The sequence below is a fragment of the Hyperolius riggenbachi genome, chromosome 5 (assembly GCF_040937935.1).
Source record: "Hyperolius riggenbachi isolate aHypRig1 chromosome 5, aHypRig1.pri, whole genome shotgun sequence".
Lineage (NCBI taxonomy): Eukaryota > Metazoa > Chordata > Amphibia > Anura > Hyperoliidae > Hyperolius > Hyperolius riggenbachi.
Genome location: NC_090650.1, coordinates 369,931,025 through 369,958,604, shown reverse-complemented (window position 1 = coordinate 369,958,604; position 27,580 = coordinate 369,931,025). Strand labels below are relative to the sequence as shown.

Genomic DNA, 27,580 nt, shown 5'->3' with positions numbered 1-27,580 from the left:
AAAATCACTTCCTATTTTATGGTCAACTGCAGTCCTATGTCCGGGATGAGGGGGGTAAATCTCCATCCACATACTTTCTGAATGACTTCGACAAATTTATATCTCCACATACAAATAAACTGTCCCTCTCGACCGTACAAACAAGTTTACAACAAATTCGTATTACGAACAAAGCCTTCCACAATTTGTATCGCTGGTCGAGGGATATTCCAGGGGAGGACATAGAAAAAAAAATTATTGAAGGGTACCGCACATCTTATAAACTAATATCAGGAGAGAACTGGAGGGAATCGCAACTAAAACTTATACATAGGGCCAAATATGCATTCAATATAAAGTATAAAAACCCTCCAGCGCACTACTCTCCAGAATGCCCAAAGTGCGCTTCCCCAGAGGCGGACTTATTTCATTGTCTCTGGACTTGTCCAGTAATATCAGCTTTCTGGAACAAAGTAACAAATTATATTGACACAATTAGCAAAATCAAGCCAGAATTGAATCCGTTACTGATGCTATTTCATTATACTCCACCAAGAAATCCCTCCTCGGAATGTCCCTCGACAGCTGGTGTTAATATCCCTACCTTGGCTCACTTAACGTTTATGGCCGCCCGAAAGGTGATTTTTAATAAGTGGATCTATTCTAGCAAGCCCACGGTGTGGGATGTCAAAGAGGAACTCATACATTTGCTGAGAATGGACAGGTTGGAGGCTTTGACACATAAAGATAAAAAAACGAAAAAATTCTTTAAAACCTGGAGACAGTTTATTATAAAGACCTTCTCCAAGAGAGAAATAACGGAGATGGTATCACCTTTCAAGGACACAAAGTGGTATTTAACAGAGCAATTATCTGGCACACTAGGAAAATTAGAGGTGAATAAGTAAATAAAAAAGAAAGGAAGGGAACCAGAGATGACGAGGGCAGGGGAGGGGGGAGATGCTGAGGAAGGGAAGGGGATAAAAGATTTTGTTCAATGGTGTACTTCTTGTCGACCCAATGTGTTGTATTATTGGAAACTTGCTTAAGCTTACAACTATAGCATGACCATTATTTTTTTGAGATAAGGAAGTTATTGTGTTTTATCTGTTTTCTATATAACACCTTGTAATATTGTACTTATATTTGAAAGCACTGTTGAGCAAAGAAAAACTCAAATAAAATTTGTTTGAAAAAAAAAGAAAACAAAGTGACAGAATATAAGAGAAAAAAACATGTATTGTTACCTTAGGAACTTGGCTTTTTAAATATGTATGCCATGAGGGTATATTACTATTATTTTTTGCAAATAAGGTCTCATAATCATCAGTGGTGTACAATGAGAAAGCAAAAAACACAAAACAGAAAAAAGACACCTTTATTTCCAAATACAATATTGTCACCATACATTGTGCTAGGAACATAATCTAAATGTTGTAATATCAGGATGGATGAGCAAACAAAATTTGTGGGTTTAACTTATACTTAGCAGTGTTTATTGTAAATCTATATTGGATGTAAATGGAGAAATAGTGTGGTTTTTTTCTATATTTTATCTTAATTTCCCTTTAATATACATAGAAAATAAGGTAATTACTAAACAAAATTTTCACACACTAAAATCCCAATTTGTCCTGAAAAAAAAACAATATATAGATGATTTAGGTGTGATTAGTAGTAATAAAGTTATTGATGATTGAATGGGAGCAGTGCTGATATGTCAAAATTGCTCTCGCCCTGAAGTGGTTAAAGCTTGTATCAATCGGCCCTTACTTTATAGGACACTGAGACTCACTAGCGTTATCTCACTTTGTGAGTCATATCTCCTCATCCACACTCTCTTCAGCTATGTCCATTAAAGTCACAAAGCCAGGAAGTGAGGTGAAAAAAAGGCCAGTAAGACCCAAAAATAGGTTGTAAACTTTATTCACACTTTCCAGAACTAAAATAACGTTGTTTATTTTCTGGAGTTCAGCTTTAAATCCGCCTTGAAATAACCTGTATTTTCTTCCAATCTGTATTCCTGATTTTTATGAAGGAATAATGATGCTGGCTTGCACATACCCTAAAGACTGATTAAAGAAGTAATAAAAGTGTGAGGAAATAGCCTGTGTTTTCTTTCAGTCTTTATTGCTGCCTTTTATGATGGAATAAAACAATCCACATGCCCATATCCTGATGATAAAGGGAACACATGCAGACATTTTTCTAGGAATTTCCTCCAGACGTTATGTGAACACCAAGACCCTTTTCACACTGTGATGAGGAAATAAACCTGTAGTGTGATCTATGGGAGAACCATGTGTCCTTTTCAGTGGCAGTGGTGGTGACAGGTCTTCTTTAAAGGCCAGTGGGGCACAATAAGCCATTGTACGGTGATCCAATCTTCCTCCATCTTGTACCTCGCATCTGCCTGACGCTCCCGCCTGAAGAGCAGGTGGTCTGTCCTCGGTGACACGCTTTCCGCCATTTATTTACAGAACCTGTTTTATCAGTTACTCTCAAGGAAAGTGTCATCCCCAGGGAAATAACAATGTAAAATCCAATTTAGAGTCTCATGCATGAAATGCAAAATTCTATTTTTATCTCAACAAAACTTCTTAGAAAACACTTGTAAGCAGAAGATGATAAGGAAAATGGTCTGTATAAATTACTGCTCCAGTAAAAGAGCTGCTCAGATACGTTTCATACTCAGCCAGCTCAATATTTTTTTTATTGCAGCTGTGAATAAAATGGTCTATAACAGAGAGCTAATGGAAAATGCTTCCTTCTCTCTCACTTTACCTTCATATCTTCCTCTCCATTTCAGCCCCATTTCATTCCTCATTTCTGTCTTATTCTTTTTTCCTTTCTCTCATTTAGTTGTCTCCCTCATCGCTTTACCCACCTCCCTCTTCTCTTTATTCACATTGTCAGCTTCACAACATTCTTCTCAGATCCCTCTTCTTTCTCGTTTCTTTCCTCCCCATGCTAACAAATTGCTGTCTTTAACTCCCCTGGCTTCACCTAGCCTTGAACATCCTCTGAGCAGTTTCCTCCCCAACCACCCTTGTAGATATCCCCGTTGTATTTCTCTTAATTTGTTATCCCCCCTCTCCATCTCTCACACTTCCTCTTTCTTTTACTATCTTTTCTTATGGATCAATTTTAGCCAATTTGCTACTGAGGTTGTTTTCACAGTTCAGCGCAGCTCTGATTACTTTGGCAATAACTTTATCACTACCTATTACACCTTAATGATCTATATATTGTTTTTGTCAGGAAAAATTATTTTTTTGGGTGGTAATATATTTTTTTTAGTAATTACCTTATTTTGTATGCATTTTAAAGGGAAAATAAGGAAAAAAAATCTGATAGCTTTAATGTTAACAGTTCTATTGTACATTAAACCCACACATTTTACACATTTTATTTGTCTATCTCTCCTGTTTATTAAAACTGTGCCTAATACATGATGAACACAAATTATTTGCCTCTATACTTTACTAACTGCTGCCTCTTTCTTCTCCTGCAATGTTTATTTTACACATGTTTACTTTATAGTCCTGAATTCCCTGGGGGGAGCAAGAGGATTTTCTGTCATTCCTTTTCAACTCCGTAGCCTTTTTTCAGCTTAGAGATAACAGTGTTTTCTAGGATTTTGTAGAGAGGAGAGTGCAATGCAGTGGAAGGTGCAGGATTTTGTAGAGAAGAGAGTGCAGTGACTTATTTTAACATCCTCTGGTAGGAGGTGGTTTTAAAGGCTGTGATAAAAAAATGCAAACTTACAATTATCATAATGCTCCTTATTCAATTCACTTTTTCTCCTAAGTTTTCCCCTAGGTGATATTTAAACACTTTATCTATAGAATGCGTTTTAAAGGGAACCCGAGGCAAACCTCGGGTAAAAAAAAGACATACTTACCTAAGAGGAGGAGAGCCTCTGGATTCTATAGAGGGGTCCTGTGTCCTCCTCGACGCTAACGTTGGTCACGGGGCCCTTCAGAATACAAGGGCTGTGCTCCTCTATAGGCACGAGCTCGTGAAGGAGTGGCTCCAGCTTATGGCACGGACGTTCTCCTGCCTGAAGAGGCTCCAAGTGATGGGAGGACGGCCTGGGAAGCCTCTGTAGGATCCAGAGTCATCCCTCTTGGGTAAGTATGTCTTTTCTAACCCAACGTTTGCCTCAGGTACACTTTAAGCCAGCAGCAGGCAAGAAAATGCTCTGAATAACCTTAGAGCAGGGGTCTCAAACTCAATTTACCTGGGGGCCGCAGGAGGCAAAGTCAGGATGAGGCTGGGCCGCATAAGGGAATCAATCAATCAATCAGCAGCTCCCGCGCTGATTGAGCGGCCCGCCCCTCTCACTCTTCCTTCACAGAGAGGGGCGGGCAGAGGCGGCGATGCACCGCGATTTACGTCGGGAGGGGCAGAGCTGAAGCTGAAAGCTCTGCCCCTTCCAGGAAATGCCGGCAGATTGCCCCCCGAGCGATTTGGGGGCTCTGCAGCCCTTGTTTAGCGGCGGTGATGCGGTGGATTACTTGAGAGCACTGAAGCAAACTATAAATAAGCTTTTGCCGGCGAGGGACACAAAATATTGTATCGAGGGCCTCAAATGGCCCGCAGGCCGCGACTTTGAGACCCCTGCCTTAGAGGAAACCCGAGGTGAGAGACATATGGAGGTTGAAATATTTATTTGCTTTTAAAAATAACACTTGCCTGGCTGTCCTGCTGATCCACTGCCTCTAATACTTTCAGCCATAGACCCTGAACAAGCATGCACATAAGATGTCCCTGACTCAAGTCTGAATGGATTAGCTGCATGCTTGTTTCAGGTGTGTGATTTGGACACTACTGACCAGAAAGATGTGCAGGACTGCCAGGCAACTGGTATTGTTTAAAAGGAAATAAATATGGCAGCTTCTGTACGTCTCTTGCCTAGGGTTTCTTTTAACAGTACTTTTACACCTACTTTTTGGTCCATATGCATTTCACTTTTTTACCTGAGTTTTCTCCTGGGTGACATTTTCACAACTTGTTAATAAAATACCTTTTAAACCACCAGCAAGCAAGAAAATACTCAAAATAATTCTGACAGTACTTTTACAGCCACTTTTTGGTACTTTTTGACTTGCAAAGTGCTAAAAAAATTGAAGATGAAAAAATATCTCCTAGGAGAAAACTATGGAGAAAAAGTGAATTACGTATGGCCTGCAAGATCAGCTCACTCGCCTCAGAGGTGTTGCATGCTACTCAAGTCTACTTTCACCAGCTTCATATAATGAGAGGAGGGGCTATCTACCATGTTCCCATTAGGCAGACAGGTTACACTACATACAAAAAATTGTGTCAACAGGGTTCCTGCAGCAGAAATAAGAGAATTGCAACAATGTTAAAGTGGATCTGAACGCTTGCACAGGACAGAAGAAAAACAGGGAGGAATGCACCCTGTATGTAATTAGAGAGTTTAGCCTGTCTAATTCCCCCTCATCTGTGACCAATCACAAGGGTAATTTGGTCTTTAATCTGTGGCAGCTGGCTGCCATGGTAGAGCAGCTACTTTGTAAACACATAATGTTAACCATATGTCTGATTCCATGAAAGCAGGAAGTGGACACACTGCAGATTTATTGCAGGAGCTGAGATGAAGTTCTGAGTTCAGGTTTGCTTTAAGGTCAATAAAGACACAACCAGGAAGATAACAACAGAGAAACATTTCAAATGTTGAGCTTTGTTTCTGCCTGAATTCAGGGCTTGAGGAAACTTAGTAGCTTTATTTATTACTGTATACACTTTACGGATATACTAGTAGACCTAGGTCCATTTAAAAAAGGGCTCTAGGTCTGTGTTTGTCGGCACATGCCACCCACCGCACGCACACCCGCTGCCGCGCGCACACCCGTCGCACACCCAGGGGGTTGAGGAGTGATCTTGTGGTCGTCAGCAAATTTAGCTGTGACACAACTACTTAAGTGTTCATATGGTGGGATAAGACAGAGGGAAAAATGTACAGAAAGAAAAGTAATCTGAGCAGTTGCTTAAAGAGACTCTGAAGTCTCTTTTTTTACCTGTTTTCTTATTTAGTCCTGTTCAGCATTAAATTCTAAGTGGATTTGCAGCATTCCAGTGGCAGAACGAGTGTTTAATAGCAGAGAAATAGACCTGCAAAGTTCTACGACTTTGCAGGTCGCAGATTCTGTTGCCCGGGGGAGGCAGAGCTTTGCGCTGTAGCTCTGCCTCCTAACCAGTCAATCTCTGTCGATCTCTGCCTCTCCCCGCCCCTCTCTATGAAAGAAGACTGAAAGGGGCGGGGATGAGCGGAGATTGACTGGAGTAGAGGCAAAACTAATGCGTACAGCTCTGCATCTACCCAGAAGAAGGAACTGCAAGCCCAGGAACTTTGCAGGTCTATTTCTCTGCTATTAAAGGGACTCCGAGCTCATCTAAAAAATAAAAGTTGAACTCACCAGGGGCTTTCTCCAGCCCAGTGCTGGTCGGGAGGTCCCACGCCGGCGCCCTGGCTCCTCTCCTTCTCCCCGCTCCGGAATGGCTGACAGGCCGCAGCCCGGGCGACACTCTCCCGAGTGTCGGGCTGCTTCTTCCGCATATGACGCGGATTACGTCACAAGCCGGCCGCCTCGCGTCATCACGGCGGCCGGCGTGAAAGTACTGCGCATGCGCGATTAAAGCGCGCATGCGCAGTACTTTCACGCCGGCCGCCGTGATGACGCGAGGCGGCCGGTGTGTGACGTAATCCGCGTCATATGCGGAAGAAGCAGCCCGACACTCGGGAGAGTGTCGCCCGGGCTGCGGCCTGTCAGCCATTACGGAGCGGGGAGAAGGAGAGGAGCCAGGACGCCGGCGTAGGACCTCCAGACCAGCACTGGGCTGGAGAAAGCCCCTGGTGAGTTCAACTTTTATTTTTTAGATGAGCTCGGAGTCACTTTAAACACTTGTCTATTTCTCTGCTATTAAACACCTGTTCTGCTGCAGGAATGCAGCAAATCTACTTAGAATGTAATGCTGAACAGAACTAAATAAGAAAAACAGGTAAAAAAGAGACTCCAGAGTATCTTTAACACTTTATTTTCAGGTTATGATTCACATGCATGAATCCAACTATTTGTTTCGGTATTGCTCTCTCTTGTCTGCACTGTGCACTGATACATGTTATCTGTTGCTTTAGGAGGTATGAAGATGAGGTAGACATGGACAAAGTAACAGCTGCTATGGTGCTGACCAGTCTCTCCACAAGTCCTCTGGTTCGAAGCCCTTCAGTCCGGCTTACTGGTATGGAACACTGGGAGAAATCTGTAATTTTCCTTACTTATGTATATTAAAACAGGGTAACAAGTTTAATGATTGGTAACTAGCAAAAGGCATACATAAGAGAAAGGAATTAATATCGTCATTGTCACTTGCACCTCCTCACACAATGACCTGGAGGAACAAATTAGCCGAGTCACGGTGAGAGGGTGCCAGCGACAATGAAGACAGGACACAAGACAGCGGAGCTTGCTGACAGGAGAGGTGAGGGCCATATATTCACTGCTAAAATATTCTGCAGGGGTTGTAGGGATTGCCATAAACTTGGGAAGGGGGGCGGGGGGGATGGTTTAAGAGACGGGGAGGGTAAACTGGGTGCGGCATGTATTATTCTGTCCATAAGATGCACAGTCATTTTCCCCACGCCTTTTTTTGCTCAGGTTGTGCTTGAATCCCAAGTGGATGCGCTGGCATTGTTCACATCGGCTGCTACTTTTGCATTGCCAACCGGTCTGCTAGCACTTCTGCCGAATTATCCGCACTGTCCCCTCTTGTCCGGGGACCAGGAATCATGGGGTTTGCTGCTGTTTTTTTTTTAAAAAAAAAACCCAAACATGTGAATCCTATCTAGCAATGGGGAGGATACTCGTTGGTCCACATGAACCAATGAGAATTTTTTCGTGTTGCAGGAGGTTTCCCATTGGTTTTTTGCAAAGGTGCCCCATGCTCTTTCTGGTTATCGATCTCCTGCAGTGAACCAAACGGCGGCGGTGCAACTGAACATCCACAGGACGGTTGAGGGCCTATTTACACTACATGTGGAATGGATGCAGAAAAATTTACTCCAATGAATGCCTATGGGGAAAACTGCATCAGAAAAATTGCATTTAGTGGAAAAAGGCCCATAGGCATTCATTGGAGTCAGTTTTTCTGCATCCAATCTGCGTGTAATGGAGACAGACCCTTAGGGCTTGATTCACAAAGCGGTGCTAACTGTTTAGCACGGGTGTGCTAAAGTTAGCACGTGAAGTGCCGTTCGAGGACTTTTGCACGCGCAAAGTGCCGCGATTCGCGCGATCGCGGACTTTTGTGAGCGCAGTTTGGCGCAAATCGTGGCAAATTGCGCGCGCTAAAGTCCGCGAACGACACTTCATATGCTAACTGTTTAGCACACCCGTGCTAAACAGTTTGCACCGCTTTGTGAATCAAGCCCATAGTAAAACTTTGCGCTAACCAGCACAAAGCGGTGCTAACTCAGCGGTGCAAAGGTTATCACGCCTGAAGTCTTTTAGGCGTGATAACTGAGTTGTCACTGCTTTGTGAATCAGGCCCTATGTGATTAATCAGACCATATGCTCTGTGAATGTAAATGGTGCTACTGACAAGAGTTTTACCTCTAAAGAAAGGCCTGCAGGCTGCGAAACTTACTTTAGGCTGTAAGAGGAATTGGAAAGCAATATACTTCTGGAGCAGAAATTATGTTTTTACTGCTTTATTGCAAAATCTTTTCATTGGATCTGTAAAGCTGATCTTTTAAATTTAATAATGAAGTACAAGTTATGTCTTATGATAATATTGTAATTGTTCTTGTGGGGATAATTATTTAATTGTTGGAGGGTGATCAGTGAAATCAAGAAAGAAGTGTTTATTCCCTTATAACGTAGCCCTTGTGTTGGCAGATGTGAATGGATCATGGAAAGAGGCCGGGTGTGCTCCCTCCAGCACTGACAGCAGCGGTTACTGGAGCTGGAGTACCACAAGTGACCACTCCAATCCATCCACGCCATCGCCGCCGTTATGCGTGGACAGCTTCAAACACTTCCGATGTATGGCTCACCCAGATGATGTTGTCGAAGACACTTACACCAGCAACCTGCTTTTTGAAGATCCAGTCCCAAGAAAAAGAAAGGTCAGCTTTGCTTAGAATTTTATTGTTTTTTGATTTATTTTATAAATGTCATTTAACTATAGAGATGTAGATTTCACATAGTTTTCTCTAGAACTTTGCACAGGATATTCATCATTCACATCCATATGTCACTGAAGGACTTTTCAGTTTAATGTCCCTAACTCCCCTCCATGATGCCCACAACAGCTTGCAAGTAAACTCTAAGCTAAGTACACACGGGGGACAATTGTAGCTGTCGCTAGCACACGGGAGCGTGTGCGCGACAGCTCGTCGCCAAGTCCCTCTGCATCCACACGGCAGCAGAGGGATTAGCGATGCGGCGGAAGCTGTCGCCGAGGTTCCTCCCCCCCTGCCGGAAGCTCTGTGTGCTGTGTGTGGGTTGCTGTCGCTAGCCCGCATACACATGCGGGACTAGCGACAGTTCCGGCGAAGTTGCGGCGACAGCTGTAGCCGGCAATTGAACATGTCAATCGCCTGGCGACAGCTCCGACGGGCGACGGTTCGGGGCGCGCGCATCATACACACGGGCGACCTGTCGCCGCAACACGCGCTTGCCACGTGGTTGCAGCGACTCCCGTACCCCGTGTGTATGAGCCTTAGACCACATGACTCATACATTAGTGGATAATTCAGCTTCTATATTGATGCTCGCGACATGAGAACTAATTAGAGCTAAAACAATTGAACTGACTGTTAATATGCTGCTTTTAGACATATGTGTTTTGGTGAGCTTTCACTAACCACCCACAACACTGAACCGATAAAAAAATTAGATACTCACCTAAGAAGAGAGAAGACTCTGGATCCCATAGAACCTTCCTTTTCCTCTCTCCGTCACCTTGTTCCACCACCAGGCCCCATGGTGGAGTTATCCTTGGAAGGGTTTGGAAGCACTCACATCCCCGAGTACTTACAAAGACCATCCATACTGCATTTGCGTGAGTCTGGGCTTGCACATGCATTATATGGATGTGACTGACTTTGCAAACACTCCGGGAGGTAAGTGCTTCAGAAGCCTTTCCGAGTTGTCCCAAAGGTGCAAAATTTGAATGGGGGACAGTGCAGAAACGAGGGTACAGAGAGAAGACTTGGAAGGCTCTATGCTATTCAAAGCCTTTTCCCTTCTTAGTTAAGTATCTACAGTAAATTTTATTTTAAATCTTGACTCGGGTTTGCTGATATCCACTTTATTTAACATAAAAACAGCATTGCAACCCCTCACTTCGAAGCCTTTCTGAACCCTTTATTATCCATGCAAACTATGATCAACAAGGAAGGCTGAGCCTACAAGCTTGCATTTCTGTGGGGGTTTTTTTTTGGGGGGGGGGAGGGGGCGGAATTGGTCTGTACTCCGCAAGAAGGGGTTTAAATATCCCCTGCCTCAGTGTCAGACTGGGAGGTTGAGAAACTGAGGAAATCCACCTTCTGGCCAAGCAGCAGAAACCCTGTGTTTTCACTCCCCATAGAAACCTGCAGCAAGTCTTCACTGTGAGCAGCAACACCTGATTACTGCTGCTTGGCCAGCAAGTGGATTTCCGCAGCTTTTCCAGCTCCCAGTCCGATACTGCCCTGCCCCCTTGTCCAATGTCAATACCAAGGGGCTCATACCTATGTCAGGGCTCAGGGGCTAATTGTACAAGGAAACTTAATGGTGATAAATGGAAGCCCTGTTTAAAGGACATTTGCAGGGAGAAGTATATGGAGGCTGCCATATTTATTTCCTTATAAGCAATGCCAATTGCCTGGCAATGCTGCTGATCCTCTGCCTCTAATACTTTCAGTCATAGACCCCGAACAAGCATGCATCAGATCAGGTGTTTCTGACATTATTCTGACAAGACTAGCTGCATGCTTACTCATAGTCCTTGGCAGTGTGTATTTTGGTCCCATGCTCAACTCTCCTGGACAGTACCAGGCGGCGTAAGGGATAACAGGTTAAAAACATTGGAGGAGGAGGGGGGACATGCAGTTTCTTTAAGAGTAACAATGCGTAGCTTTACCGTCTTTATCCTGAGTTGAGCAAAATGCCATGTCACCTAGTCAGAGAAGATGAAAGCAAGCAACATACATACTGTAATTAATTAGTCCAGGACAGTAACTGCTGTATAGGAAGTTGCATGTGTGTATGTAAAATCCCCCCCCCCCCCCCCACACACACAACCACACACACCAAGGACAAGAACTTTATCTTAGTTATCTATAATTTTGATATGTTCATAGGTCTACTACTGGCCCTTTATGTCTGTAAAATGGGAAGATTGTATTATTCTTGCACGTGTAGCTGTACTTTGGCCTTGGTGACAATCTAATCTAGCAGATGTGGTTATCATTCCTCTCTAGTACTATATAATTATTAGCATTACAGGTGGTTGGGAAACATACAGATGTATGTTTAGAGGGCTGGAGATATGACTGCAAGGTTAGTGTTGCTTGGCACTGCCAGGCTGCTTATTATTCCCATCCTTATAATGTTACATTCCACAGGCGTCGCACAATAAACCCATTTTTCAGAAATGTGAAATCTCAAGGTCGATTTGATGAAGCACAATCTATATATCATTTTAAGATCGCCCCACTGCCGCCACCGGTGTCAGCGCTTACTGCTTTATGAGGTCTTTAATGTATCTACAGGTGTTGTATGTCATATTGTCTCTCCTGAAGAATGCTAATGGGATTTTTGTAACGTGCCGTAACACGCAGTCTGTTAAGTAATGTTAACCGTACATATTCATAAATGCACCAGATGAAGGAGCCCAGGATTTCACAGGAGGGTTGAGTTCAGGTGTAAGTTAAATAGTGTTTTTATTCTTCTTTGTAAGTCTGGAGTCTGAATTGAGTGACTGAACAATGCCATCAGTAGCTGTAGTTTCCTATACTTATAGTCCTGGCTCATTATCTACAGCATTGGCTCCACACCAGCTATACCAATAGGGATGAAAGAGAAGGTGTCTGTGCCAGATGATAACGCTGCCAGGATATTGGCATCAGAGAGGGAGCATTCAGCTTGGATGGTTCAGGTGCCTTTTTGGAATTAGCTTCTTAATAGGGTTAAAGAAAAATGTTCTTATTAAATAAATATGTTAAAACACCCCACATTGTTGCCTGGTCCATAACCCAATTATAATGTACGGTAGAGTCTTGGTTATCCGGCAGCAACGGGGATCTGCTGATGCCAGATTAGTGTTCTTTTTGGTTGCCTGAGACTCAGTGTTAAAAATAGGCCTAGCTAATTATATAGTACTATACCCTACTTTATATACTGTACATACCATGCACTTTGTATTAAATGTTAAAATGTACAGTAATTGAAACTATATTACCTTGGGGGAGCTATGGACCCCAGCCTTTAAGCACAGCGTAGCCCACAACAGCCTAAGAAATTGGCCCTCAGCACTGTGAGTACTGCCAACCATATGTGCTGGTTGGTTGAGACTGCTGTTGGTTGAGTTCCGGATAACCGTGACTCTACTGTATATTCTCTAAGACCATCATACCCTATGATGGACCAATATTTCACTCCACCCCATCCCACTGTTGCCCATAGCTCTGTGTGACATTCCACCCCACTGCTACCTATAGCTGTATGTACTATTCCACCTCATTCCACCCCACTGCTGCCTATAGCTGTATGTGCTATTCCACCCCATCCAACCCCACTGCTACCTATAGCTGTATGTGCTATTCCACCCCATCCAACCCCACTGCTACCTATAGCTGTATGTGCTATTCCACCCCACTGCTGCCTATAGCCGTATGTGCTATTCCACCCCACTGCTGCGTATAGCTGTATGTGCTATTTGACCCCACTACTGCCTATAGCTGTATGTGCTATTCCACCCCACTGCTACCTATAGCTGTATGTGCTATTCCACCCCACTGCTGCCTATAGCTGTATGTGCTATTCCACCCCATTCCACCCCACTGCTGCCCATTTCTGTGTGTGACATTCCACCCCACTGCTCCCTATAGCTGTATGTGCTATTCCACCCCACTGCTGCGTATAGCTGTATGTGCTATTTCACCCCACTACTGCCTATAGCCGTATGTGCTATTCCACCCCATTCCACCCCACTGCTGCCCATTTCTGTGTGTGACATTCCACCCCACTGCTCCCTATAGCTGTATGTGCTATTCCACCCCACTGCTGCGTATAGCTGTATGTGCTATTTCACCCCACTACTGCCTATAGCTGTATGTGCTATTCCACCCCACTGCTACCTATAGCTGTATGTGCTATTCCACCCCACTGCTGCCTATAGCTGTATGTGCTATTCCACCCCACTACTGCCTATAGCTGTTTGTGCTATTCCACCCCACTGCTACCTATAGCTGTATGTGCTATTCCACCCCACTGCTGCCTATAGCTGTATGTGCTATTCCACCCCACTGCTGCCTATAGCTGTATGTGCTATTTCACCCCACTACTGCCTATAGCTGTATGTGCTATTCCACCCCACTGCTACATATAGCTGTATGTGCTATTCCACCCCATTCCACCCCACTGCTGCCCATTTCTGTGTGTGACATTCCACCCCACTGCTCCCTACAGCTGTATGTGCTATTCCACCCCATCCAACCCCACTGCTACCTATAGCTGTATGTGTTATTCCACCCCATTCCACCCCACTGCTCCCTACAGCTGTATGTGCTATTCCACCCCATCCAACCCCACTGCTACCTATAGCTGTATGTGTTATTCCACCCCATTCCACCCCACTGCTGCCTATAGCTGTTTGTGCTATTCCACCCCATTCCACCCCACTGCTGCCTATAGCTGTATGTGCTATTCCACCCCACTGCTGCCTATAGCTGTATGTGCTATTCCACCCCATCCAACCCCACTGCTACCTATAGCTGTATGTGTTATTCCACCCCATTCCACCCCACTGCTGCCTATAGCTGTATGTGCTATTCCACCCCATTCCACCCCACTGCTGCCTATAGCTGTATGTGCTATTCCACCCCACTGCTGCCTATAGCTGTATGTGCTATTCCACCCCACTGCTGCCTATAGCTGTATGTGCTATTCCACCCCACTGCTGCCTATAGCTGTATGTGCTATTCCACCCCATCCAACCCCACTACTGCCCGTTGCTGTGTGTAACATTCCACCCATTGCTGCCTATTGATGTATGTGACATTGAGCCTGAAACAGCGTCTGTCACTGCTGTTGTATGGTTCATTAAAAGAGCTTTTTTGATACATTTGGTGGTGCCGACCCACTCTTCTTTTATTGATGTATGTGACATTCCACCCACTGCTGCCCATTGCTGTGTGTGACATAATTAGGGATGGTCAGATAGGCTGATTTCCCATTCCAGCGGAATTCCGCACTCGTAGAAGTGTCTGTGGATATCGGAATTTTGGATTTATGTGAAATGTTAATATTTTTTTTTCAATAAAATCAGTTAATTGTGAAATAATGTACGCTATTTGTAATCTGCATTTCTGATTGGCAACAACGGTAAATTTCTGCATTCTCTGATTGGCCTGATACTACCAAGTCTTGTGATTGGCCTAAAATTTCCAAGTCTTGGTAATGCAGTTTTCCTGCGGGATTCTGGTTTCTGCATTTCCATGGCCAAAAGCTCATTTCTGATTGGAAACTCAGAAATCAGAGTTCCGCGGGATTCAGAAGCAGGGATGCGCTTTTGAGTAGCTACATACTCGAAACGACTCGAATTCCTCCTTCAACCTGGAAGGAGGAAGTGTGGTAGTGACGTGAACGCAACCTTGGAACGTGACGTGGGACGCATCGGATCAGATGGCAGCTTGCGTGAGTTAACCCTTCCTCACCTGTCCCCACAGGTGCTTTCATTAACTCTCCGAATTCAAATAGTTTTGAGTATGTAGCTACTCGAAAGCGCCTCCCTGTTCAGAAGCTCATGTCTAGAAATTACTTGTTATGTACATCTGAGGTTTGGCAGGCCAGGGAAGAAATGGCTTATGCTGGGCATACACGGCTCGTTTTTGCCACTCAGTTTTCCCGTTCGATAGTTTCGCCGCTCGATTCTGCAGTCGACTCTCTTATCTTCCGCTTGTTTTTCTTGTCTTTTTCCATTCACTGCTATCACAAATCGAGTGGCGAAACGATCGAGCAGAAGATCGGACATGTCGGAAATTATCTATTGAGCCATCTAATTGGCTCAGAAACATACCGTGTATTCCCAGCATCACAGAGAGGAGAGACCAGACCCAAGATGCAGATAACAGATTACAGATTTATAATTGATGTTATCACTGACAGAAATGGGCAGCAGAGCAGAGTCTGAAGAGAGACTCGAAGAAGCTGACAGACAGTGGCGTACCAATCGGGGTTGCAGAGGTAGCAACCACATTGGGGCCCCGAGGGGCCCTCCCTCAAGCACAATATTAGCTCTTTATTGGCCCTGTGCTGGTAATAATCACTTCTATAGATGCTTTAAATAGTAGTAATCATTAACAAACTGTTTACCATCCCCTTCTTACACCTCTGACACTGTGGAAAGCCTTGACAGGTTTTGGTGCGCCAATTGTTATGTACAGAGTGCTGGGGGGGGGGGCAATTAAAACTTGCACCGGGGCTCATAGCTCCTTAGCTACGCCACTGCTGACAGACCAACACCACAAAATCATTATTGTTATTATCATTTTATTTTAATCAGGGCTGTGGAGTCCTGTTCCTCTCAGTTCAGGTGTATTATAAGTACAGTGCTGGAAATCTGCATGGTTGTAACCGCTGAAAATAAAGCATTCTCTGACGAAAATAAAGTTTGAAGGTCATAATAACTACATTGGTTCAAACCTCTTATTTGTACCTTTGTCACTAGTTTCCTGTTGAACCTTATTTTATGGAGAACAATGACATTTTATGTGTTTATAAATGTTTCAGTGGTAGTGCAGATATAATATACACTGTATGTGAGCAAAATACAAATATATATACACAGATACTGTACAATATATGTATACATACACAGACATACATGTAACTGTATCTACCAGGCAGTATATTTCACGCATGAATACAGATGACTAGCTTAACCTTAATACCATAAAATGTGCTATGCTGGAGTGTCATGTTGTGTTAGTCAGTTGCTGTGTATCAGCATCATTACTTGTGTCTGTTGTCAGAGCTGGTTACCCCAGCGTGTGGCTCACTGCTGCTCCACATTACAGCAGTCAGCTTAGCAGACACATTCTTCCTGAAGGATGAGCCATCTTACGCATTTTCTGTACAGCTTATATTGAATTATGATATTTCAGCTGTAAGATGTGGCTGGAATGACAGGACATGTAGTGGTAAATGTACATGAATGTTGGAGACACACGTAGCAACATGATTAATCCTGATCAGTTTACTAGAATGTTGCATCTCTTGCTATTATTGATGATCCAGTATCCTATCTGTTGTTGTCATTGTTCTTCTTACGAGTTTACAGCAATGCATGCTGGATAAAGTGGGTTATATGAGGTTATACAAGCCATCCAATTACTTGTAGCAGTGGCTGGATAGTGTATTGGTTAAAGAGGAACTTCAGCGTTCAGTGTCATTAAAGGGGAACTGAACAGAGAGGTATATGGAGGCTGCCATGTTTATTTCCTTTTAAGCAATACCAGTTGCCTGGCAGCCCTGCTGATCCTCTGCCTATAATACTATTAGCCATAGCCCCTGAACAAGCATGCAGCAGATCATGTGTTTCAGACTTTGAAGTCAGATCTGACAAGACTAGCTGCATGCTTGTTTCTGGTGTTATTCAGATACTACTGCAGAGAAATAGACCAGCAGGGCTGCCAGGCAACTGGTATTGATTAAAAGGAAATAAATATGGCAGCCTCTGTATACCTCTTACTTCAGTTCCCCTTTAAGGTACATAAGTTATATTAATTAAAATAGGTAGGTAATATAATCTATTACCCACCCTGTTTTAAAAGAACAGGCAAATGTTTGTGATTTCATGGGGGCAGCCATCTTTGGTTGAAAGGAGGTGGCAGGGAGCATGAGACACAGTTCCAACTGTCCTGTGTGCGGATCACCCCTCCAAGTTGCAAGGCAACGAGAACAACAACATCAGAAATCCCATCATGCTTTGCACAGCATCAGGGGAAAAATGCCCGGGCAGTTTTCTTTGATGGGGCGGAGCTTAGCTTCTGTGCAGCTAATACTAAGGCTTTGATAAGAAAAACAAATTTCTGATGCTGTGAAACGGTTGAAGAAACACAAAGCCTTTTCAGTGCTGCTGAGAAGATTTTTAGTCTGAAGGTTCACTTTAAGGGCTCTTCCTCCGACACAGGAGACCAGGGCTCTTCCTGTTCAGTAAGCCAGCACCTATTCAGTGAGGAGAATTTGGGCAAGACCCCCTAACACTGCTACTGCCTATGGAGCGCGCCCTAGTGGCTGCAGCTCTGGCTCAAGGAGAAAAGCACACTGAAATATCCCGCATGCAGTTAGCTGTGTGTATAAAGGACACAAAGGGGCTGAAATATCAAGATGGGTAAAGAGGCCCAGTGTGGCTGTTTTTCCTGAAATACTGTACATAGGAGCATATGGATAAAAGATCATCAAAGATGGACAGTTTATTATTCACTTTCCACTTAAAGCAGATCCGAGATGAAAAACTAACTATAACAAGTAACTTGTCTATATATCTTATCTAAAGTTTAGATAGTTTACACAGCAAATCTAGCTGCAAACAGCTTTAATAGAAAATGATTATTTCTTCCTGTGATACAATGACAGCAGACATGTTGTTTGTAAACATTACACAGAGGCGGGCTTATCTGTATCTTGAGCACTCAGCCTGTGAAAAAACCTAATCCCCCCCTCCTCCCTCCTCCCCTCTGCCTCTGAAATCAATGGCTAGTAACACCTCCTCCTCCTCTTGCCCAGACTGAGCTCCCATGAAAACCTGTGGGCGTGTTTTATTTCGTTTATTTCGTTTATAGGGAATTAGAGTATTAAAACAAAAACAAAAAAGTATTTGGCTTGAGGAATGCCCTATAAATAATAGGAAAGGAACACAATTATGCAATGAGTAAAAGTTCACCTCGGATCCACTTTAACTACATATAAAGACTTGGTTATTTTTAAGCGGCAATTTATCGCTAGCCTATGAAAAGGCTGCATATTGTGTCTTCAGTTACAGTATATACTAACTGTCCCCTTATTTTAGAAGGATTATCTCTATTTTTTAAATTAAACTCCTCTGTCTGTCTGTGCTTAGTGTCATTTAAGGTCTTGTATAGGTCTATATAAATAAATGTATTATTAATTAATATTATTTCGTTTTTATATAGCACTGACATCTTCCGCAGCGCTGTACAGAGTATATATTGTCTTGTCGCTTAACTTTCCTGATCCTTATCTAATCCCTACTATAGGTATAGGACTATGTATGTATCATTTAGTGTATGTATCGTAGTCTAGGTCCACTTCAGGGGAAACCAATCAACTTATCTGTATATTTTGGGGATGTTGGAGGAAACCAGAGTGTCAGGGGAAACCCACACAGAGACGGGAAGAGCATACAAACTCTTTGCAGATAGTGCCCTGGCTAGGATTTGAACCAGGGACCCAGCGCTGCAAGGCGAGATTGCTGACTACCACTGCCCATTATTAAATATGTACTACATTACATGTATCCTTAACCTTTTGTGGGCTGCACAGCTTGGACCCTTTTTTTCAGTTTTTGGCTGTAATCACTGTGATTGGCTCACACTGATCACAGGTTCAAAAGCCAATGAAATAAGCAATGCAACAATTTAACCGGTTCCGGACGTAGCTGATTGAAATCTATGCCCTGTTTGGAGCCTCTTATCCCTGCCGGGTTGTAAATGTTAGTCTTACGCATTCTATCACCGCTCCGAAGCCACTGCACTCCTCTGACTTATGACAGCTGAGCTCCATACGCCGGTCAGGAGCCAATTTCATTGGCTTCTGAGCCTGGCATCACTGTGAGCCAATGACAGAAATCATAGCCAAAAATGAAAAAAAATATTTTGATTAAAGTTGAATTAAAGTCAAAATTTTCCCTGTGCTGTCAAGATGTCTTTACCATGGGACATACGCAAAAAGAATAACCCTATGGTCAATAAAGAGAAGGGGAAAAATTATTACATGTTATGCTTGACAGAGATTTCACTTTAAGAATTCTCCATGGTCTTTGTAACTGGAGGAGTTAAAGCAGGGGTCTCAAACTCAATTTACCGGGGGGCCGCAGAAGGCAAAGTCAGGATGAGGCTGGGCTTTCACAAAAAAAGTCCTCAAATGTCATTATTAACAGTTTTAATTATTTCTTCTGAACATGAAGTGTCCTACCTTATAGTTCGCTTCAGTGCTTCCATTACAAGTAATCCGCCGTGTCCCTGCCGCAAAACGAGCCCCCAAATCGCCCGGGGGGTAATCCGCCGGCATTTCCTGGAAGGGGCAGAGCTTTCAGCTTCAGCTCTGCCCCTCCTGACGTCAATCGTGGCAGATCAACGCCTCTGCCCGCCCCTCTCACTCTTCCTTCACAGAGAGGGGCGGGGAGAGGCGGCGATCCGTGCAGCGATTGACGTCAGGAGGGGCAGAGCTACAGCTGGAAGCTCTGCCCCTCAGCGCAGACGTGGATATTTGCCCGGGGGATTTGGGGGCTCTGCAGCCCTCATTTAGCGGCGGGGATGCGGCAGATTACTTGGGAGCACTGAAGCGAACTATAAGGTAAAATAGTTTGCTTCCGTGTCTCTTTTGCTTTTGCAGGCGAGGGCCACAAAATATTGTACCGAGGGCCGCAAATGGCCCGCGGGCCGCGAGTTTGAGACCCCTGAGTTAAAGGAAACAAGGTGGTTTTTTTTTTCCCCAAGATTTTTGTACTTTTAAGTTTTTCTTTCCAATTTTATGAAAAGGTGTGAGGTTTGTCTGTGTGGTTAATACTCAGCAGTGGCCTATATGGCAGTCTGTCAGTAGTGGCCCATATCATACATACCCAGCATTACTGGTCTGGAGTGATACTGGTGAGGAGTGTCTCCCTGCTAGGCAGAGTACATGTTTTGCCCCCATGATTAGTTGTGATAGGTCGTTCTGTCTATTCTGTTATCCATCGGTTTGTATGGATTCATGACACTGTGAACTGTTTATCAACAGAACTCCATGAAAGTGATGTTCAAATGCCTGTGGAAGAAATGTGGGAAGATTCTGAGCACGGCTGCTGGAATCAAAAAGCACATCAGGACCATCCACCTGGGGTAATGTGCTACCACACCTGTTTTAGTCCATGTCCTCAATGCTTTACTATGCAGGAAACTTACAGCATGAGCTCATTTATCCTTTCTGAGACAAGCAAACGTTAATGCAAAGCCCCACCCAAAATGTCAATATTGGAAGAAGGGGGGGGATTGGTTTACCTACAGACCAACTAGCTAGGTGCTCTGCCAAAACATCCCCATGCTGCTTTCTGTACCAAACCAGGGATCAGTATAACCACATGGGGAGGGGCTTGCATCTTACAATAGAGAATTGGAGGGAACAGTGTTGGAAGCCCCACCTCTCTCTTATATCCTGTACAAAGAAGAGCAAGAGGTCTAGCACTATGAAGTTTGTTTGTATATCAGTAAAGTGCAAGTGCATACATTAGAATGCGTCAATTTAAAAGACAGTGCTGTGCAGGTGGGAGAATCGGCGGTGGGTGCCTGTTGTGCTCGGCTTAATGACTGTTTTGTGGAGGTAATCCTAGCTTCTTCGGAGACTGGGTGCATTGACTCATGCTAGTTTACATATCTAATAATCAAACATAGCTGCTCGATATAAACACATCTAAAAAGAGAGTTAAAGCCCATTTTTAGGAATTATTGTTTTCTTAAGGCCTCTTTCACACCAAGACGTTGCATTTTAGGGGACGTTAAGGTCGCATAACGTGCCCCTAAGGCAACACATGGTAGTGTTGAAGTTGGACGTCAGATTGAGCCGCGTTATAAGGCTCTTGGTGCTATCCTGGGAAGTCCAGATCTTTTCAGTGATTCGGATGATTTGAATCGGATCATTGAAAAGATCCGGATCTTTGATCCGAATCTTTGAATCATTTTACTAGGGAAGCAGGGGTGCAGCAGAGTGAGAGGTGCAGGAGAATGAGGGCACATTGAGGGTGCTAATGGGGAAGGGAGAGATGAAGCAGGAAGATTGTGCACAGAAGCTGCAGTTCCTGTTTCTTCCAGGCATCCACTGTGAACCAAATCCTTCATTGTGATGATCCGGATGATTCGACTCACAAAAAAGATCCAGATCAAAGATCCAAATTGTTCATGATATGGACAACACTACAGTGCAGTGAATATTTATTAGCCAGGTGGCTAGGAACAATAGCGGACTCTCCCCTTACTGAGCATGTGCAAACAGTCTAATGCAGCTAAAACCACCTATAACGCACAGCATGCTGCACTTTCTTTGAACGTCCAGTGTTACAATGTAACGCAACGTGAGCACTGTGGACAGCCCATTGATTTTTCATTACTGCGAGTTGGGCTGCGTTACAGGCTGCTCTAACGTGCGCCTGTAACGTCCCACTGTGAAAGCAGCCTAAAGGAACACTATCAATACCCAACTGTTCTAAAATGACAATATACAAATAATGTCTAAGTAGCTGTGTAAGCATTTTCCTACTTTTCATATTAAATATCAGAAGCAACAGCTTTAATTAATTGGGCTTGAGTCAGAAAGCTGTGCTAACTCATAGCTCGGCCGCACTATGCTTTGCGCATTGTATCGCGCATAAAACTTTACACACGGTGACGCTATAACAAACGTTTTGCGCGCGTAAGGAACCCCATTGGTCTGCTAAGGACCAATGGGGCTCCTTGGAGCCCAAATTCAAAGATGCTTAGAGAGAGCTCTGAGCTATATAGCTCAGAGCTCTGTCGGGTCCGTGCAGGACGCTAAGTCCCCGCCGGCTCCCGCTGCCCTCCCCGCCTCTCCCACATGTCACCCACATGTCACCCACATGTGGGTGACAGATGTGGGCGGGGTGGACAGCAAGGACGCGTAAGTGTATGCGGCGGCTGAGCAGCGAGTGACGTCGGGTGCGGATTAGTTACAATGTAACAAAGTTGTTACATTGTAATAACTTTGTTACATTGTAACTGATAGAACATTTCCGAGGCTATTGCGAGGGATCATTTATTTAAAGGGACAGGTAAGTATTAATGGTTAATTAAGAATATTAAAGGACTTTTTTCGTGGTTATGTTTTTTGTTCAATTAAAATACTTTTTCTAAGTGTTTGTGTGTTTATTTACTTTTAACTCTTAAAGGAAATGGGTAAGAGGTACAAGTACCCCTATACTCATTTCTCCTGGGAGGGGGGGTGGGCATCTGGGGGACCCCTTCTTAAAGGGGACTCCCAGATGCCACCATGAACCCCCCCCCCCCCCCCCCAGGAAATCGCGGCCTCCACCGCCCATCGGAGGTGGAGAAGAGCCCCTTGTCCTTGGATTGGACAAGGGCTCGGAGGGGGAGGGGAAAGCTTGGCTGCCCCTCCCCTTCCGAGACCCCCCAATCCATGGACCATGCGGGCTGGTATAGTCAGGGTGCGGAGCCCCACGCGGCCGGTGCTCCGCATTCTGGCTATCCTAGCCTGCATGGGGGACAAGGGGTTAAAGAGGTCTGGGAGGGGGGACCCCACGTCGTTTTTTTTAATATTTCCCACACTCAGAACGAAGTAAGTAAAACTGACATTTTCCGCATTTAAAAGACATTTTTGCCCTTGAAACTTAAAAATCAATTTTCTCAAAAACTATAAGGTCTTTTTGAAAAAAAAAAATTTCCTCTTATTCCCACTGATCCCCTTAATATACCCTGGGAATTTGGTGTTCCTAAATTTTAAGCAGGCTTTGCTATTAACCGTTAAAGTCGGCGGGTTTTTAAATGTATATATTTTTCCTTTGAAACTTTAACATCGATTTTCCTAAAAAACTATAAGGTCTTTTTGAAAAAAAAAATGTTCCTCTTATTCCTTCTGATCTCCTTAATATATTCTCCAAATTTGAGGCTCTCAGCAATTAAGGGGGCTTTGCTATTAACCCTTAAAGTCGGCGGCTACCTAACATTGATCCATGCGTCAACTTTTCCGCTTGGGAACATTGCCTTACGCATTAATTGCTAGTAAAAAATTATGCGTAAGCCAATAACGTAACAACCTGCATTACGGTATTCTTACGCGTAATTGCGTAATGGCCATGCGTAATTACAGACATGAACCGTAGATAAATGTCTACGCCGTAAGCGTAATTCCGTAATGCGTAATAGCGTAAAATTACGCGTAATGATCCGTAAGCGTAGTTTTCTCCATTACGCCCAGCACTAAGCCCACCCACCAAACCCACAATACTCACCTTTGATAGTCAGACAGTCCATAGATCTGAAACAGATCCAAACTGTGCCAGCTTCCATCCATTCTGCACCCCAAAGACTCCGGTGGTTCTTCTACATTTCCACACTCCTGGAGTGTCCTATTTCCCCAAACTGTACTCCGGCCACTTAATATATTGGAGTGACTGTAATAGCTACACCTCTCAGGTGCGTAACTACACGGGAGCAGCCCCAGTGACCGCAGGGGGGCCCAGAGCTGTAAGGCGCCACAACTACTACTTCACTACCTCTGATAAAGAGGTCCACCCTTCAGATCAGGTGTTTTTGTGGCTACACTTGTTATGGGAGTGCCAAATATGATGTCCACCTTGCAAGATGGACCCCCAGGTTGTAAGCATCACCAGGGGTAGGCAAGGGAAAGGGTGTCAACACTGTAGGGCCTCATCAAAGTTTTGTTGGGCGGCACCATGATTTGTAGTTACGCCCCTGACACCTCCCCTCCTATCAGCAACAAAGGGAGGGAGTGTGGTGCTTGTGGGAGGCTGGAGTGTTGCAGTGATGTGGTGGCCCAACTCTAGAAGCCAGTGTGAAGTCATCAGTGGAACTTTTAGGGATCCTGGTGGGTTTGAATGGTGGAAGGTAGGTTTGGGTGTGGGGGGACTTAAATTAGCTGGGGGTTGGGAAAGAGGCTTGATGAAAACCTTATTTCATGAGAAGGGCTTTTACAGTCACAGTTTAGTATTTATGGTGCACAGACACAGGACTTGCATAATTCTCAATTCTATGTGTCATTCTGAGATGTTCATTGATGTGTTCTCCTCTTCAGTCGCAGCGGCGATTCAGATGACTGTGATGGTGAAGAGGACTTTTACTATACGGAGATCAGACTGAACAATGACTCTGGCACTGAGAACCTGTATAGCTTGTCTACTGTATCTCCAACCTATGCCTCTGCTCCCTCCACTGTGCTCCTTGCAAGTGCTGGAAGCTGTGAGACTATCTGTACTAAGACAGAGGCCAAACTCAACAGCCGTCTGAGCAGATCAGCTCCCAACACCTATTATTTGGTGAACTCCGATCATGCTTATCAGGTAAACCATTAGAATCAAGATAAGCTGATAACTGTAACATAAAATGAATCGAAAGAATTGACACAGCACTGGCTGGCTTGTAATTATATTGCATATATATGTACTTGTGTATTTAAATTGGACCAGAACTCATGCACAGGACATCAGGAAAACACAGATTAATCCACCCTGTATGTATTTAGAGAGTTTATCCTGTGTAATTCCCCCTCATCTGTGACTAATCACAAGTGTAATTTGATCTTTCAGCTGTGTCAGCACAGGAATCTCGGCAATCCTCAGCACATCAGCTAATTTGTAAACACAGGATGTTAACCCTATATCTGCTTCCATGAAAGCAGGAAGTAGACACACTGCAGATTTACTGTAGTATTTCTATCAGCTGCAACAAATATTTTTTTTTTCTGTAAAGGATATTATGCTGTTGCTTAAATTTCAGAGCAAAGAGGAAGTTCTGAGTTCTGGTCCGCTTTAATGCTGTTGTTGGTATGCGTGACAGTTCACACTTATTATGTGATGACCGGTCTGCTGTTATCACTTGTCACACAATTTAAGGTACGCAGAGCTTTGGTGAGAAGAAGAAGAGGAAATAATACTGCCTGATATTTCTGTGCATGTAGGACTTGTAGTGCTGTATAAAGAATGATGAGACCCTCTATATTGAATGGCTGGGTTGTAAGACATTAGACTTTCCTTCACAAGCCCCAATGTGAGAAAATGGGCAACTCTGAATTAATGTTATCTGATTGTATGACAGTGTCAGGTCTGCTAACTCAGGTGTTCAGGGCAAACAACAATGTGAAGGAGGATTGCATGTAAGTGAAGAAACTTCATTGTAATTTTACTTCTAGTGTGCCAGTGTGCTGTTGTGGAGCAATGACATTGCCATACCCTTGATAGATGACTCCAGAATTACATAATGTTCTGATCTGCAAAGCAGAATTAAAGGTGGCCACACACCATACAATTTTTTAAATATCTGTTCAATTCAAGAATTGCAATCAATTTTTCTGACTGATTGTAACATTTCAATAACTGACCAATGTACCACGCACCTATGTTCAATGTTTCCCCGATCATGATAAAAATGATTGGAAACTCTGAGAAAATTGCTAGGGTGTGCATATTATTAAATTGATAATCTAACACACACCATACAATCTTCAGAAAAATTGAAGAAACATTACCAACGTCTCAGATCGATAAAAATCAAAAAAGAAAAAAACAGAAAATCCGATGGGATTTTTCAGTCGAATGAAAAAAAAGCTTTTCATTTTTTCGGGACATCCAATCATATTTATCGAATTGCCGTAAAATCAGATCATTTTATTGTATTGCGTGTTAAGAGAACCAACAAAGAATGTTACCTTCCGTGTTTGTAAGCAGGTTGGCAAGTAGGCTTAAGCTTCATGAGATCAGTCATTAAATAATAACATATTAATTTATACATATAAAAATATGTTTTGTACTTGAAAAGCTATCAGCCATAGGACTAGTTCTGTGTGGGAGATATAGCTTAAAGCCCGATTTCAAGAAAATAAAACAAAATTTTTTTATTTGATAGTGTGATAAGGGGTTAAAATCTCTTTAAATTTGTATTGCTACTGTCATGTTTCCCCATCTACCGTCTTTCCCCGAAAATAGTACCTCCTCCAAAAATAAGACCTAGCTTATATTTCAAGCAAGCTTGAAATATAAACCATCCCCTGAATATAAGGCCTAGTTGGCCGCCCAAAGTCCCCCATTTGCTCCCGCCCTCCCTATGCAGAGTGGCGAGCGGAGCGCCACCTATAAAGCAAACATGAAACTCACCGGCTTCCGAGGGGCCAGCGTTAACACCTCTCTTCAGCAGCGCTTCCTCTCTTTGACAATGGCTCTTGTCGTGTGATGCACGCACGTCCCCGTGCGTCACATGATGCGCCTGGACGTGCGTGCATCACATGACAAGAGCCGCAGTTGTCAAGGAGAGGAAGCCGCGTGCTGCTGAAGAGAGGTGTTAAAGCTGGCCCCTCAGAAGCCGGTGAGTTTCTTGTTTGCTTTATAGGTTCCGCTCCACTCGCCACTCTGCAGAGGGAGGGAATGGCTATACAAGCCTGGGGTGCCACTGGGGATCGGGGATGAATGGAACATGCAGGGGGCTGCCGTTAACTACACGGTCGACACATCTGACTATCGGGGGGGGGGGGGGGCACATCTGACTACGATACATGGGGGACACATCTGACTACCGGGGGGGCACATCTGACTACATGGGGGGGGGGCACATTTTACTACATGGGGGGCACATTTTACTACAGGGAGCACATACAGTAGTGTCACCCCTTGTAATTATAAGCCCTCCATGAAAATAAGCCCTAGCACATCTTTTGGTGGGAAAATTAATATAAGACAGTGTCTTATTTTCGGGGAAACACGGTATGAAAATTTCCATGACTTCCTGTGCTAAAAGAAAGTGAGTTTACGTCTCCAAGAGTGACGGTCAGTACCAAATAAGATTTTGAATCCCTTAATAGTTTTTTATTTGTGTCCCACATTTTTTGTCTCCAGAACCCTCAGCTCTCATGTGAAATTCACAAAGCTCCATGCAGACCCAAGTAGCGGGAAGTGAGGGAAAATGTCTCTATTAGAAGCACAGACCCCACAGACCACATATACACACAAGCATGCACACACACAAAACCCGCAAATGTTTCTAACCCTGTTCCACCCTATTTAAAATTTAAGTAAGAATGTTCCTCTAATTTAGCAGGATATTTTATACTTTTTAAAATACCTTTTAAAATGCTGTTGATCTCAGACTGTATTTAAAGGGACTCCGAGCAGTGCAGAAACTATGGAAAGATGCATATCATTTTAAAGCTCTCTTTCTCCTCTTTCCAATGATATATAAACCGCCGCCCTACGCCTTTTAGTTTTCGCTATTTTCGCGATTGAAATTGCCGCGGCTGCGATTTCAGTTGAAACGAAAAAGAAAGAAGAAAACGAAAAGGCGTAGAGCGACGATTTAGGTGTCGCCAGAAAGAGGAGAAAGAGATCTTTAAAA

General features: G+C 43.8%; 1 protein-coding gene across 1 annotated transcript in view; it reads left to right on the top strand.

Moving 5' to 3' along the window:
* ZNF704 (zinc finger protein 704) overlaps positions 1-27,580 on the top strand; it is a 122,000-nt gene that overhangs the window by 79,749 nt on the left and 14,671 nt on the right. The window contains exons 3-6 of the mRNA XM_068237559.1: positions 7,145-7,248; positions 8,904-9,133; positions 20,235-20,335; positions 24,276-24,540. Of these exons, the coding sequence (XP_068093660.1) occupies positions 7,145-7,248; positions 8,904-9,133; positions 20,235-20,335; positions 24,276-24,540 (700 nt within the window). The remainder of the gene's footprint in view (positions 1-7,144; positions 7,249-8,903; positions 9,134-20,234; positions 20,336-24,275; positions 24,541-27,580) is intronic.